We start from the raw sequence: 12,794 nt of genomic DNA on the forward strand, positions 1-12,794 counted from the left end.
ACAATTTAAAGGATTTCCCTACTCCCCATCCTTTCAGGGCTTACACCAGTTGTTTTGCTTAAGCATTAGCTTAAGACCTGGTGTCTAAATCACAGGTAAAACCCAAAATGGCCAAATATTGAACTTGTCCACCTCTACAAAACATTTCTGTATCTTGGGGGTTTTTGTGTTTGTTTGTTGGGTTTTGGTTTGGTTTGTACTTAAAATTACTGTTGTGAAAGTGTCATACAGACATTTCAGTTTCCTTCCCAGAAATATGGCACATTAACTCAACTAGAAATCATGGCATCTACCTTTCCCATATGTGATACATATAACTTTACCCATTCACAGAAGACTCGGACTGTCATTTTGGCAAGGAGCTGCAATGCACCAGTCTGAGCATAAAGGACTTAAGTTATGGTTCTTGCAGAATCGGTTATTAACAGAATAAGTACGGCTTTTTTTTTTTTAATCTATAATATTTACAGTATTGCACTTTACTGCACTTAATTGCATTTCACTAAAATTAATGCTGCATCAGTATTATGCCTTAAAACCATATGTCCATCTTTGTTGTACAAGTCATTCTTTCTACGTCATGTAAAACAGCGAGATTTTGATTCAAAGATCCAGACATCTTTGGGGAAAAAAAATCAGGAAAAAAAAAAATCTTGACCTGTTTCTATGGCACAATGCATCTCATCGAGTTCAGGTGGTTCTGGCAAAACAGGTGCATTTCTTATTGTTCCCATCTTTCAAGTTATCACTAAAGATTAGTAAATCCTAGTCTCTCTCCTTTCGAAGGACATAGCCATTTGAGACGCACACTTTTTTGTTATTGCTGCTTTTTTTTCTCTTTTTTTTTTTCTTTTTTTCTTTTAAGGAAAGAAAAGGGGGAAACAAACAAAAAAATAAAACCCCAAAACAAAACTGCCTTGCCTCAGATCTGAAATTCCACATTTAAATTCAAACCAGTTCTGCAGCAGCAGCTCCTCAGTGATGGAAGAGATTCATGGCAGTGAAATAATACTGTTGGCAACAAAGAAATGTCATCTTTAATGGAGACCAGCCCCAAGGATTTATTATTTATTATTATTACTATTTGTTTTTTGTTTAGTTTCGTTCTAATATATTTCTGATCTTCAAAACGCGTTTAGTTAGACACATGCACAAGGTAGCGGAACTGACAGCAGCAGGTGACGTTATGCTGGAGCGATCACTTTTTGCCAGGGTCAAAAAAAAATCCAAAGCGTCCCCAATGTTCACAGATTAACATAATTTAGAGATCCATTCTTGGGGTGGGGTCTTTTTTTTTTTTTCCTTTTTTTCTTTTTTTTTTTTGTGGTGTGTTTTTTTTGCCTTTTTTGTGGGTTTTTAGTTTTTGTGGGGTTGGGTGGTTGTTTTTTTAACTCTCCTCTCTGTCTCTCCTTTCCTCCCACCTACTTTATCCTGCGCGGAGTCTCTCGTGGGTGCGTGTGAGTGAATGTCTGTGTGTGTCTGTGTGTCTGTGTGTGTGTATGCGTGTGCCCGAGGCGGGGGCCAGGCGCTGTCACCCCGCGGCGGGTGGAGAGTCCCCACCGTGGCCACACACGGGCACCAACGGCCGCCAACGGCCTCCAACGGCCGCCGGGCATCTCCCTCTTCTCCCGGCTATCCCCCACCACCACTCCTCGCCGGCCGCCAAGTCTCTGGGGAGCGAGAGGGCGAGGAAAAGCGGCGGGGAGCGGCTGCCGCCGAGCGCTCGCAGACCTTGGGGAAAGGGGAAAGAAATAATAAAAAATAATAATAATTAAAAAAAAAAACCAAAATAACAAAAATACCCCCACGCACAAAGCCAAGAACGGGAGAAGGCAGAGGGGCTGCCCGGAGCTCCCGCTGCTTGCCCTGCGCTCGGGGAGGAAGAGTATGGGGGGGGGGGGGGGGGGGTCAGAGCGGCGGTCCGTGCGGGTCACACACACGCCCGCCGCGGGCACCCGGGGCGGGGTGGGGTGGGCTCGTCTGGGCTGAAGCGTGTCAGAGCCCCAGGGCCTCGGCGTGCTTCCGGGCCTTCAGCCGCAGGTCGGCGATGCTGGAGTTCTTGCTGTTGCTCTTGGCGGCGGCGGCCACCACGGCGGCGGCGGAGGCGGACTCCGCCAGGGAGGCGATGGGCAGCCCGAAGGGCGGCGGCGGGAACATCAGGTAGGGCGCGTGGGCCGCCAGGTGCGGGTGCAGGTGCGGGTGCGCGTGGGCCACGCCCTCCAGCTGCAGCTGCGCCTGGACCTGGGCGGCGGCGGCAGAGACACGGCGTCAGCCCCGCGCCCGCGGAACCCACCGACCCGCTCCCCCGTCCCGTCCCGTCCCGTCCCCACACACACGCGCACCCTCCGCCCCGCCTCGACCCCTCCCGGCAAACCGGCGGCTGAAAGAGCAACTTGTTAACGCGAGCCCCCCCACGGGCAGGGGCGGGGCGGGCGCGCCAGCGCAGCAAATCTCCGCTCCGCACTCGACCGGGGGGCACAGGCACGTACTTAAACCTCCTCGTATGTAAAAAAAACATAATTAAAATAAATAAATAAATATATAAATATATGCGGCCCAACGCACGGGCGCCAACAAGTGCTAAATAGCTATATTTTTTTTTAATTTATTAATTTTTTTTTTCCAGGGGAGTTTATTTATACCTTGCTAAAAACTCTTTGGCCACGGGTCCTTTATACCCCGGGTCGGTGTTTGCTTTGGAGCTCTCTCGACCTACACAAACACGTTGGGTTGACTGAGAGATTTCAGCTCCGGGTAGGTTCGGGGAGGGGTGGTGGTGGGGGGTGAGTTTATTTATGTATTTAATTATTTTGGTCCAAATATGTCTTTTTAAAAATCAATACAATTAATCTGTCAGCTCCACGTGTCTCTGAGACGGAGAAGGTGCTGGAGGGTCCCTTTGGGCTGGGAAAAATCGATTCCCCGATTAATTGACACAAAAAAAAAGCGGGGAGGGGGGGGAAGTGTACAAGCGGCGGTGGCGGGGAGGGGGGTGGCTGGAAGCGGGACGGAATTTCACGCCTCCCATCCAGGTTTCCCCCAGAGCCCTTCCCCCGGGGGGATGCGCCTCGCTGGGGTAAGGACCCGGGCCCCGCAGCGGCGCCGGTGCGCTCCGCTACAGCCCCCGGTCCCGACTGGCCGGCACGGCGGCAGCGCGTCCAGGAGAAGCCTCCCCAGCTCGTGGGCGGCCGCCTCCATCGGAAAAGGCCAGGCCCCGACAGCCCGCCTAGGAAGGACGGGGAGGACGATTCCGCAAGAACCCTCACAGTTTTGTGTCGCCCACTGGCTGTGAGAGACCCTCCCTCCCGCAGTGCTTCCCGGCGCCGGGAGGAGACCGAAGCCCCTTGGCGCGGGTCGGAACGGGACGGGACCGGACCGGTCCATCCCCGCGGGGTGCTGACGGGCTTGCCCGGGCACCCCCGGCCCTCCCCGCCCTGGGAAGGCGATGCGCCCCCGGGAGGCCAGCTCGCCATTGCCACGTCGGCGGGCGGCCCTGGGGCCATGTGCCAGCCCATCGCACGGCAGCGGGGCGGGAGGGGGGCTCTTAGCACCAGCGGCACCTCCCGGGGCCGCGGGACCCCCGGCTCGGCCCCCTTCCCGGGCCAGAGGGACGCTGAGCTCCCGGCAGCTCCTTCACGAAGTTTTACAGCCTGTTTTTAATACGTGCCAACTTCTATATAAATGGCACTTGTAAACGTGTCCGGCTTCCTCCCGTGCAAACGAAAGGGGGTCGGAGCTTGCCGGGGGAAAGGAAAATAAAACCGGAGCTAACTACCTGTTGGAAAGGCATCCTCAGGGCTCCCATATTCACATAGGGGGCCACTCTGCAGGCGTCTAAATGGCTGGCGGTTCCCAGGATCACACCTGCGGGGAGAGACAGGGCCGGGTGATCGGCGAAAGCATCCCCGGGGCTCCGCGGCTGCCACCCCCTGCCCAGCCCCCGCCACCGACCGGCCCGCACCCCTTTACCTACCTTTATGCATCTGGTTTTCCTGCTTTCGGCACTTTGCTCTCCTGTTCTGGAACCAGACCTGTGAAAAGAAAACGCAAACAAAAACAAAACAACAAAAAAATGGAGGTAGACTAGGCAGCTGCTAAGAGGGGACTGTCTCAGGGGTCAGGGGTGGAAGGGAGCGGCGAAGGACTCCGCACACTCCGACCTTTGCTGAGGTCTCTCGTTGGGGCAGAGTGAGCTCCCCTGCGTGCTGCGAGGGGCTGCTTGGGGGAGGGAGAGGGTGTCCTGCTCTTTGGTGTGGTTTCTCATCGGAAGCTGAACCTAAGACGTCATAAGCGCCCTCGCAGCCGGGGAGACCGGGGAGCCGGCCGTTTCGCACCGAGCATCCGAGGCCCCCGGGGCGGGCAGTGGCGGTCTTTGCGCCATCCCTCTGCAGCGAGGGGCCGTTCCCACAAACACTAAAAGTAAGCCCACACGCAGGCCCTTGAAACCCTCACTCTCTTTCCAGTCACACTTCAAACGTCCTGGGGACAGCCAGCAAGGGCCGAGTCAGACTCCAGGGTCCGGGCCCTAAGCGACCAGACCCCCTGCTCTCTGAGCTGGGCTTGGAAACAGTGAAGGTCTCTGGGTCTGAATCGGTCCCCGTCCCTCAAACGTTAAATGAAAATCAACCCCGCTTCTCAGACCTCTGGACAGACATGAGCAACACCTTTGCAGGCTGTGATGTAAAGAAGCGCTCGTGCCCCTGCCCGCGGAACGCCTGTGAAGCCAGGAACCCTGCCCCGCTTCCCGCCGCTCTGACTCGAACAAGCGCAGAACTCGCGGCGGCCGCCGCGCCTCCCCTGCCTCTCCTCAGAGGCACCTCAGACCTTCATTGCGGTCCCCCTTCCGAGGTGCTCGGTTTAGCAGCTCTCCCCAACGGGCCGTCAGAGGCACAGACCAAAAAAAATCTTGTGCGGGGCCTTATCCTTCCACCGAAACCTCCCGAATATGGACAAACATTGACTTTCACCGCTGACAAAATCTTGTAGCTAAGTAAACACCTACAACCTTTGATGTTCTTGCACTTGCCAAGAGATCATACGGTTAATTAATACTAACTGCACTTCCTACATCAAATTTTCCCTTCAAGCTTTCTTCAATTGCCTTAATGATGGTCATTTACAACGGAGTAATTAGTGCAAAGAAAGGCTTCCAAAGGCATTAATTACCTCGGGTACCTCAGTGATTTTCTTAAGTAGGAATTGGCCTTCTCTGATTTGAAGCACTATTTTCCCTGCCTAAGGTGGCCGGGGGCGGGGGGGGGAAGCGCGCAGAGGGGCGCTGCGGCGCGCCGCGGGTGCGGACCGACCGACGGACTGCTCGTTCCCCGACGGCTTGTCGTTAGCTCAGGCCTCGCCGCCCTAACCCGGCATCTCCCCCCAGCATCCCGGGCCGGGTGCCCGCCGCCTCCCTGCCCTGAAACACGCGGCACAAGCCTGGGCTTTCCGGGCGAGCAATACGCGACTATTAACAACATGCAATGCTTCTCCTTTTAACCGACGGTTAGGGACTTATATATATATATATATATAAAATAGATTTCAAATATGAGCATGCAAAATACCATCATGCTTTAGCAACAATAATATATATTTTTTTATGGTTGTAAATCCTCACAGGAAATCTCCTTGTGTGTGTTCCCCAAGCCCCCCCTCACAGTCCCCCCACCGCTCCCCCCCCCCCCCCCCCAAAGGAGCATAAATTGTCAGGAGGAATTTAAGCAGCGTTTAAACAACTTCTCTTGCAAATCAGAACATCTTTCAAACAGAAATTATATTTAAATCTGGAAAACGAAGTGCCCTTTCCCTTTAGCTATGAAAAAATAAGGTTATAAGGAATAAAAGTGATGAATTAGCCGCTGCGTTAAGCGATAATAAATCAGGCTTGGTGTGATTCACGATCAATTCCAATTAGTCATGAATATGCTAAGTAAAGCACAGTACACTGTTTTAGACAGTTATTTCTTCATTAAGGATCACTCAGTGATTTCTTTCACAAATGCTCTAATCTGATTTCCTTTTGATTTCCATTAGAGACAGTGAATAATGACATTTAATTTAGCCCTGCACCATAAACCCAAAGATATTTGTTGTAATTGAATTACTGCCTGCTCCTCACTATGGTCTCATAACTTTCAATTATAACCCTGACAGCTGGGTGATATGAGTTTCCAGTACAACACTAAAAATAAAAGGTTAATAAGGACTAGCTACCATAGGAGCTTCAATTTATTTACAGCAAATTTCCACACTAAATTGAAACTATATCCTTTAACAGGAAGGGACAAGCGGTTCAGATAGGAATTAGGGAACAATTCTGGAAGTATTAAAAAAAAACCCCACCTTTCCCTTTTCCCCCCTCTCATTTTTCCCGCTTTCATTTCTTGATGGATACCGAGCTCTCCGCTTATTTCCTAATTAATTATCCATTTCTCCTCTTTTCCCTCACGATATTTATTTTATTTCTAGCTTTATTTTCATTCAAGCCCCTTTTGTAAGATGATTAAATGTATTATTTATCTCCCTCAATCTCTGCCTGAATCAGTGTCTTTTTTTTCTTTTTTTTCCCTTTCTTTTGGCGTGCTGTTTTAAGATCTGTAAGCACTTGAAGCACCAATTTTCCTGTAACTATGAACATCCTGTTAAGGTGCTGCTCAGTAATAAAGTACTTGAAAGAAAGAGTGCAGAATTCAATTACAAGTAATTTATTTTTATAGAAACAGTACATCAAGGCCTTGGAAAGATATTACAGAGCCCAAGTAAGAAGATCTGGGAAGATGACATAAGAGTTGATGTCCCCTTCAGCAAAAGTTTAATCTTTTCATTAATTTATATGGTGTGGTTAGATCAATCTTCCAGGAGAAAGTAGGCCAGCAGCACTCTGAACCCCTGCAATATCCCCTACAAGCCTCCCTTCCTAAGGCACGCACCCGGCACCATCCCTCGCCCAGCTCAGTTTATACTGAGAGAGGCCGGAGCTAAGGGGAGAAAAGAGCCTTTAAAAAAATGATATATTTATAAAAAGAAAAAAAAAAGACTAAGAAATCGAGACAGAAAACAACCTAGCTTGTCTATTCATTTCGGGAAATGCCTCCAGGAGGCAGTTGTTTAAAGCGAGATAGTCGCTTACTCGGGCAAAGGCTTGCTGAGAGGGTCCGGGAGGAGAGGCACCCTGCCTGCTTGCTTCCCGAGGAGGGGGGTGAGGAGACCCTTCTCCCCACTCCAGCTCGGGACTGTGTTTCTTGTCTCCCCGCCGTGTCCTAGGGGGTGAGGGGAGGTACGGGGACGTCTACCTATGCCCTCATAGCCACACCCGCACTGATGTGTACCCACACACATATAGACAGAGCTAAATAGATAGATAAATAGATAGGTAGATGGATGGATGGATGGATAGATAGATAGATAGATAGATAGATAGATAGATAGATAGATAGATAGATAGATAGATGCTTGTGCATCTCTCATCTCTGGAGTGTGAAAGTGTTTTGCTCAGACTAGAAGGTTGGCTTGGTGACTTTTTCTTCTTGGGTTTTTATTTGGTTTGGGTCTGTTTGGTTTGGGTCTGTTAGGCCAAGCACAGAGTTAGAACCTAAGATGGGTTTTTCTTCAGGTTTTTCCTGCTCTGGGCCTTTTCAGAGAGCCACAGGTTGCTCTTATTATTTTTAGGGGGGGTTCTTCTATACGACATCTGTTTTGAGGGATGCATTCCCTAGTTGGCTTAAGGGAGATTTTTTTTTCTCCCTGCATCAAACCGAAAATCAAAATTTAAAATAATCGATGCAAAACCACCCAAACAGACGGCTCTGACAGCCCCAGAACCACAGCAACCCGGACCTATTTTCAAGGTTTCAAAGGCTAATTGGCATTTAGTTGTATCTGAAACGGGATGGGAGGGACGGGGAGGGGGGAGACCCCACCAGATGGGGTGCCATGCATTCATACGCTTGCTGCGCGAATCAGCGGGGGCACCTTTCCTCCGGCTCTGGCTAATCCTGTCCCTCAGCACCCAAACCGTCTAGCCTTATTCATGGCTATTGCTTTCTGGACTTTTTTTTTTTTTTTCCATAACGGCCCCATAAAAGGAGACGGGAAGAAAGAAAGTGAGGATTAAGGGAGAGTTAATGGCACGTTTGCAAGGGAAAAATACAATTACTTTTTCTTTTCTTTAAAAAAAAAAAAAAAGGCAAGTTGCTCAGTTATTAGACACTCGTCACCATCATCACCACCACCCAAAAAGAAATAACAATTAAACCACCTTCCTGGGAAATGCAAGGCACGGGCAGATATTCCCAGAGCAGAATTACTGTGTGGCAGGACAGGTACAGCGGAGTTGCAAACAGCTTCCCCATCACACGTGTCGTCTCTGCCTTCACTTCCCCGCTTTGGATGAAACGGGGCACTGTGCTAGGATCCGCTGGCAGTTAGGAAGTGAGGTGAGGACGTTTCCAGGAACAGAGCCTTTCTCTTACCTGAACCCTAGCTTCAGACAGTCCCAGCCTCTGGCTTAGTTCCTCCCTCATGAAGGCATCCGGATAGTGAGTCTCATCAAAAAGTCTTTCCAGCTCATTCAGCTGCTCTAGTGTGAAATTGGTTCTGCTTCTCCTTTGTTTGAGCTTGGTCTGTCCATCTTCATCTTCTGACTTCACATCTTCCCTCTTCTCTTTGCACTCGTAGATCCCTGCCGGGAGCGGGAAGGGGAAAACGACACTGAGCTTCCCTCTCGCACCTCTCCGAAGTTTCTCTCGGCAGCACCCGGGGGTCTCCCCCCCCTCCCCCTCTCTTCATTCCCAAACTCGGCGCAACCTGCGGGGACAACCGGCGGGCGGGAGGGCGGGTTCTCCGGGACGGCCTCGGCAGGCCGGAGGGGCGAGCGGGGCTGGCCGGGCCAGGGGGGGCACCAGGTCGGGCTGAGCCCCGCTGCCAGCTCCACGCCGGGCAGGGGGGCACCTCGCCAGCCGAAAGGAGGGAGGGAGCAGTGCTGCCTTGCCTGGCTGGTGCCCCATCAGAAAAAAACTATTTATGCAAGGATAATGTTATTTCCTTTCCTGGGTGAAGAGGACGGACCATGCCGACGGTTGGCAAGGGAAGTTCGGGGAAGGGGCTGGTAGGAAGAGTGCTCTGTGTGTGTGTTCCCGTCCCGGTACCTCCAGGCGGTGGAAACAGGCGGGGGAAGGGGCTTACTCCGTCGCCGTTTTCTCCCAAAGTAAAGAGCTCCCCACCAGAAGCTTCCCACTGCTGTTATGGCGAAGCCACGGTGAAAATATTTGCCTCGTAGAAGAAACTTTCCATGGGCCCCAGACCGAGATCATCCGTTCCTCTGCCCCTTATCACCCCTCTTATCCCTAAAATACCTGCCGGTTGATCGAATCCCTCGGGACGGCGGGCCTGCACGGGCCCAGAGCGGGGCAGCGGACCGTGGGTGTCCCCTTCAAAACAGCAGACACGACACCTCCCCTCCCCACCCCCCACCTCCCCCTGCCCCAGCCCTCATGGACCCCAAGAGATCTCGGGGCGAGCTTGTGACCGGAGGTAGCTGCTGTGCACCCCCCTGTCCCGAGAAGGGGGGAAGGGGGCTGGGGAGCAGCGGAGCAAAACAGCTGCCCTTTTTTACGTTGCGGGGGGGTGATCGCTTGTTTTGGCTTTACATCTTTCTTTCCCCTTCCCTTACCCTTAATTTCAGGCGGCCTAAAGCACCGCATCTCTTTTTAATCGTGTTAACGAAAAGAGGAAAGGTGCAGGAGCAGGGGGCACCTCTGGAGGCTGAACTGGCTCCCCTGGTTCCCCTGCTGCCGGGGCTCCGGCGACCCACCGGGGTGCACACCCAGCGCGGGTACCGGTGGAGCTCGGGACAAGCCTGCCCCGCTGCATCCTTTGTCCTGCTTCACCTTCTGGGCAGTGCAGGGCTGGAGGGGGTGGGGGAGAAGCCACATCTGCTGATGGTCGTGAATTAAATCCGGTTTCCTTTACCAAATACACACGTATTTTTGATATATATATTGTGCGCGTGTACATGTCTATTATCCTAGATACTAAGGGACATCCCAAAACACAAACGACTAGCTGCAAAATGTTAGTTAATTGAGGGCAAAGAGAGGTCCTGAGCTGCCCCTGTCCTTGAGCAAGGCGGGGACCCAAGCCGAAGCGCTCGTTTTCACTTCCGAAATGAAAAGCGTCCCTGGCCATGCTCGCTTCTCCGGGCTCCCCGTCTCCGACTCCTGGCTGGATATCGGCTGCATAAAACTTTGGGAAGGGTCTTGCCCCCGAAGGGAATGGCTTGGGATGGGTAGTGGAGGGTGTTCGCCGGTTGGTTTTAATGGAGTTTTGTTCGCGTTTCTGCTGTTAAAGGGAGCCCCTATGAAAAGGCGAGGGTGCTAACCCAGCAAATGCCTAGGGAAAATTAGGAGCTTTCAAACGCTCTGTCTCCTTTCGGAGATTCGGAGCTACAGCTTGTCCGTGAGAGGTATAAAATATTAACTACCATAACGGTGGGACCGAAATCACACGCCGGAATCAGTTGAAATTAGACTGAAACCTGGCACGAATTTAAACTGTCACAAGCATCTCAGCTCTTTCCAACTCCTCCCTTCCATCCCCACCCCCAGCCCCTCTCCATAGATTAGATTAGCTAAACACACAAGCCAGAATTTCGATACACATGGAAAAGGGGGAGTAGTAGAGATTGTTTTTTTTTTTCGTTTGTTCGCATTATTATTATTATTATATTTTTTTTTTCCTTTTCCTGGTGCGTGCCCTGTTTTCTTTGGGTTTGTTTTGGTTGGGGTATTTTTTTGTTTTTGTTTTTGTTTTTTTTTTTAAAATCCAGCTCCTAAACGGATTGTTCCTCTAAACCGAACGCTTTCGCTTTGCAATCTCTCGACCAGAGAAGGAAAAATCAGCAGCTCTGAGTGGTACCGGCTTGTGCACTAATACGTGGTACCCGAATACGTGATTACACCCGGCCCTTCTGTTTGGGGAGGGGGTGGAAGAGAGGAGGATATTAAATAAGCGTTTCGGCTGTAAATTAAATTGCCTTTCGCCCAATGTTATATTAAACAAGATCAAACGGTAGGAAACAGCTGAAAGACTGGTTGTTGTTCCCCAACCTATTAACCGCTTTTTATTACCCCAAGCTAGCCAGTAGCTCCCCAGGCAGGTCCACCTGTCTAACTTGCCTAGAGACACTTTCTCAACTTTCTAATCCCCCCCCTCCCCTTTTTATTCTCTCTTTCCCCTGCGAGCCTCTGAAGGGATTTTTAGCTCGCTCGGCTTTTTAAAAAAATAATAAATTGGAAATATGTATTTTAATTTTAATTCCTTTCTGGTAAGAAAAAGAATAGCGTTTTACCCCTCTGCCGGCGGCCCCCGCACCCCGGGGGAGGCGGTGCTGCCCTGGCCCAGGTGAGAAGGGAAGGCAGGGGACCGAGGGACCAGGCGGCAGGGCCAGCCGGTGTCTCTCTCCGCAGGGATGCTCGGTCTCACCCGGGCCCGGGGAGCTCCCGCACAGCCAGGCTCCTCTCCTCCTCCTCGCCGGCCGCAGCCTCTGACTAGGACAGGCTGACCGACACAAGACAAAATGTCCAGGGAGAGCCCCCTCCACATCCAGCTTTCTCCCAGAAGAAGCAGCAGCATCCTGACGGCCCGGAAGCAGGAAGAACAGGTCTTCTCAGGCATTAAAACTCCCCGGACAAGGTTTCCTCGTACAAAAATACATAGAGAGACAAAAATGTCTGACGTCCTGCGCTGCCCCCTTCCCCCGGGCGAATGAACGCCTAAAGCATCGGATCGATTTTGGATGTGAACGAGGGCTGGCGGGAGGTGGGGGTAGGGGGGCTGGTGGGGAGGACCGAAGTTGCGACTTATATTTTCACGGCTACGTTCACGTTATGCATGCAGGCATATGTGTTTCTAAGCGTACGTTCCCGCCGCTGCGGGAGGGAGGCGGCCGGAGGAGGGAAGCAGGATGCGGGAGGCGAACCAGCCAGCCCCGCCGGAGCTGGGGCCGAAGCCGGGGCCGGAGCCGCCGCGGCCGGCTCGTCCCCGTTGTGGGGCGGCGGGATCGGCCGGGGAGGGGGTCGGGGGCTGCCGGCGAGGGTCGCGGGGCGGAGAGCGCCCAGCCCCGCTCTTACCTTCCGCCGTCCTGCTTGTGCTGAACTCCTTCAGTTTGTCCTTGTCGCTCTCTACGTGGTCTTTGAAAAGATGCACCGGGCAATGGTTGCTGCTCTCGGTCATGTCCTGCAGGTTAGAGTCAGAGTTTCCAAGCTCCCTAGAGCGAGCCAACCCACTCTCCAAAACTTCCCTGTACGTGATCGTCTCCTTCTTGTTGCTGCTGCCACCGCCGCTGCTGCTCTCTTTGCTTTTCTGGTCAAAAGATTTGGATACAAAAGCCGTAAGTTCTTCCATGGCTGCCCGGTGATCTTATCCACAGAGATCCACTTGTTTTCAGTCGGCGATGTGGCCGTCCTCCGCACGCTGTTTTTGCACGTAGAAGATGGGCTGTATAGGGTTAGATCACTCCTGCTGTTATTTATGCCTTTCAATTTGAGATCACACTATTTATACATGGCTACCTCAGCCCAACCCCCAGCTCTCCCTGTCTCCAGCAATTACTGACTGCTCCATAGTCGCAGGCGGACTCCTAGCAGCTATCTCCCCCACCTCAGTCCAGCAATTGGCTTTCTTTTCATTTCATCACTCTTTGGCATCTTTGCACCTTGATTTAGGGAGGCAAAGAGGCAAAAGCGAAAAAGAGGGGGGGAGAGAGAGAGAGAGAGAGAGAGGAATAAAAGGGAGGGGGG

General features: G+C 51.9%; 1 protein-coding gene across 2 annotated transcripts; it reads right to left on the minus strand.

Moving 5' to 3' along the window:
* Positions 1-1,907: 1,907 nt before the first annotated feature.
* SHOX (SHOX homeobox) lies at positions 1,908-12,399 on the minus strand (the record flags this gene model as incomplete). 2 transcript variants are annotated; one of them, XM_084280215.1, is made up of 5 exons in its annotated part: positions 1,908-2,241; positions 3,776-3,864; positions 3,974-4,031; positions 8,469-8,677; positions 12,126-12,399. In XM_084280215.1, the coding sequence occupies 5 exons, from the start codon at positions 12,397-12,399 to the stop codon at positions 1,996-1,998; spliced, it is 876 nt and encodes a 291-aa protein (XP_084136341.1). In that variant the 3' UTR covers positions 1,908-1,995. The 2 variants fall into 2 exon arrangements, with proteins under 2 accessions (XP_084136341.1, XP_084136340.1); XM_084280214.1 differs by having other exon boundaries at positions 3,773-3,864.
* Positions 12,400-12,794: the final 395 nt, after the last annotated feature.

The sequence above is a fragment of the Gallinula chloropus genome (assembly GCF_964237585.1).
Source record: "Gallinula chloropus genome assembly, chromosome: 1".
Lineage (NCBI taxonomy): Eukaryota > Metazoa > Chordata > Aves > Gruiformes > Rallidae > Gallinula > Gallinula chloropus.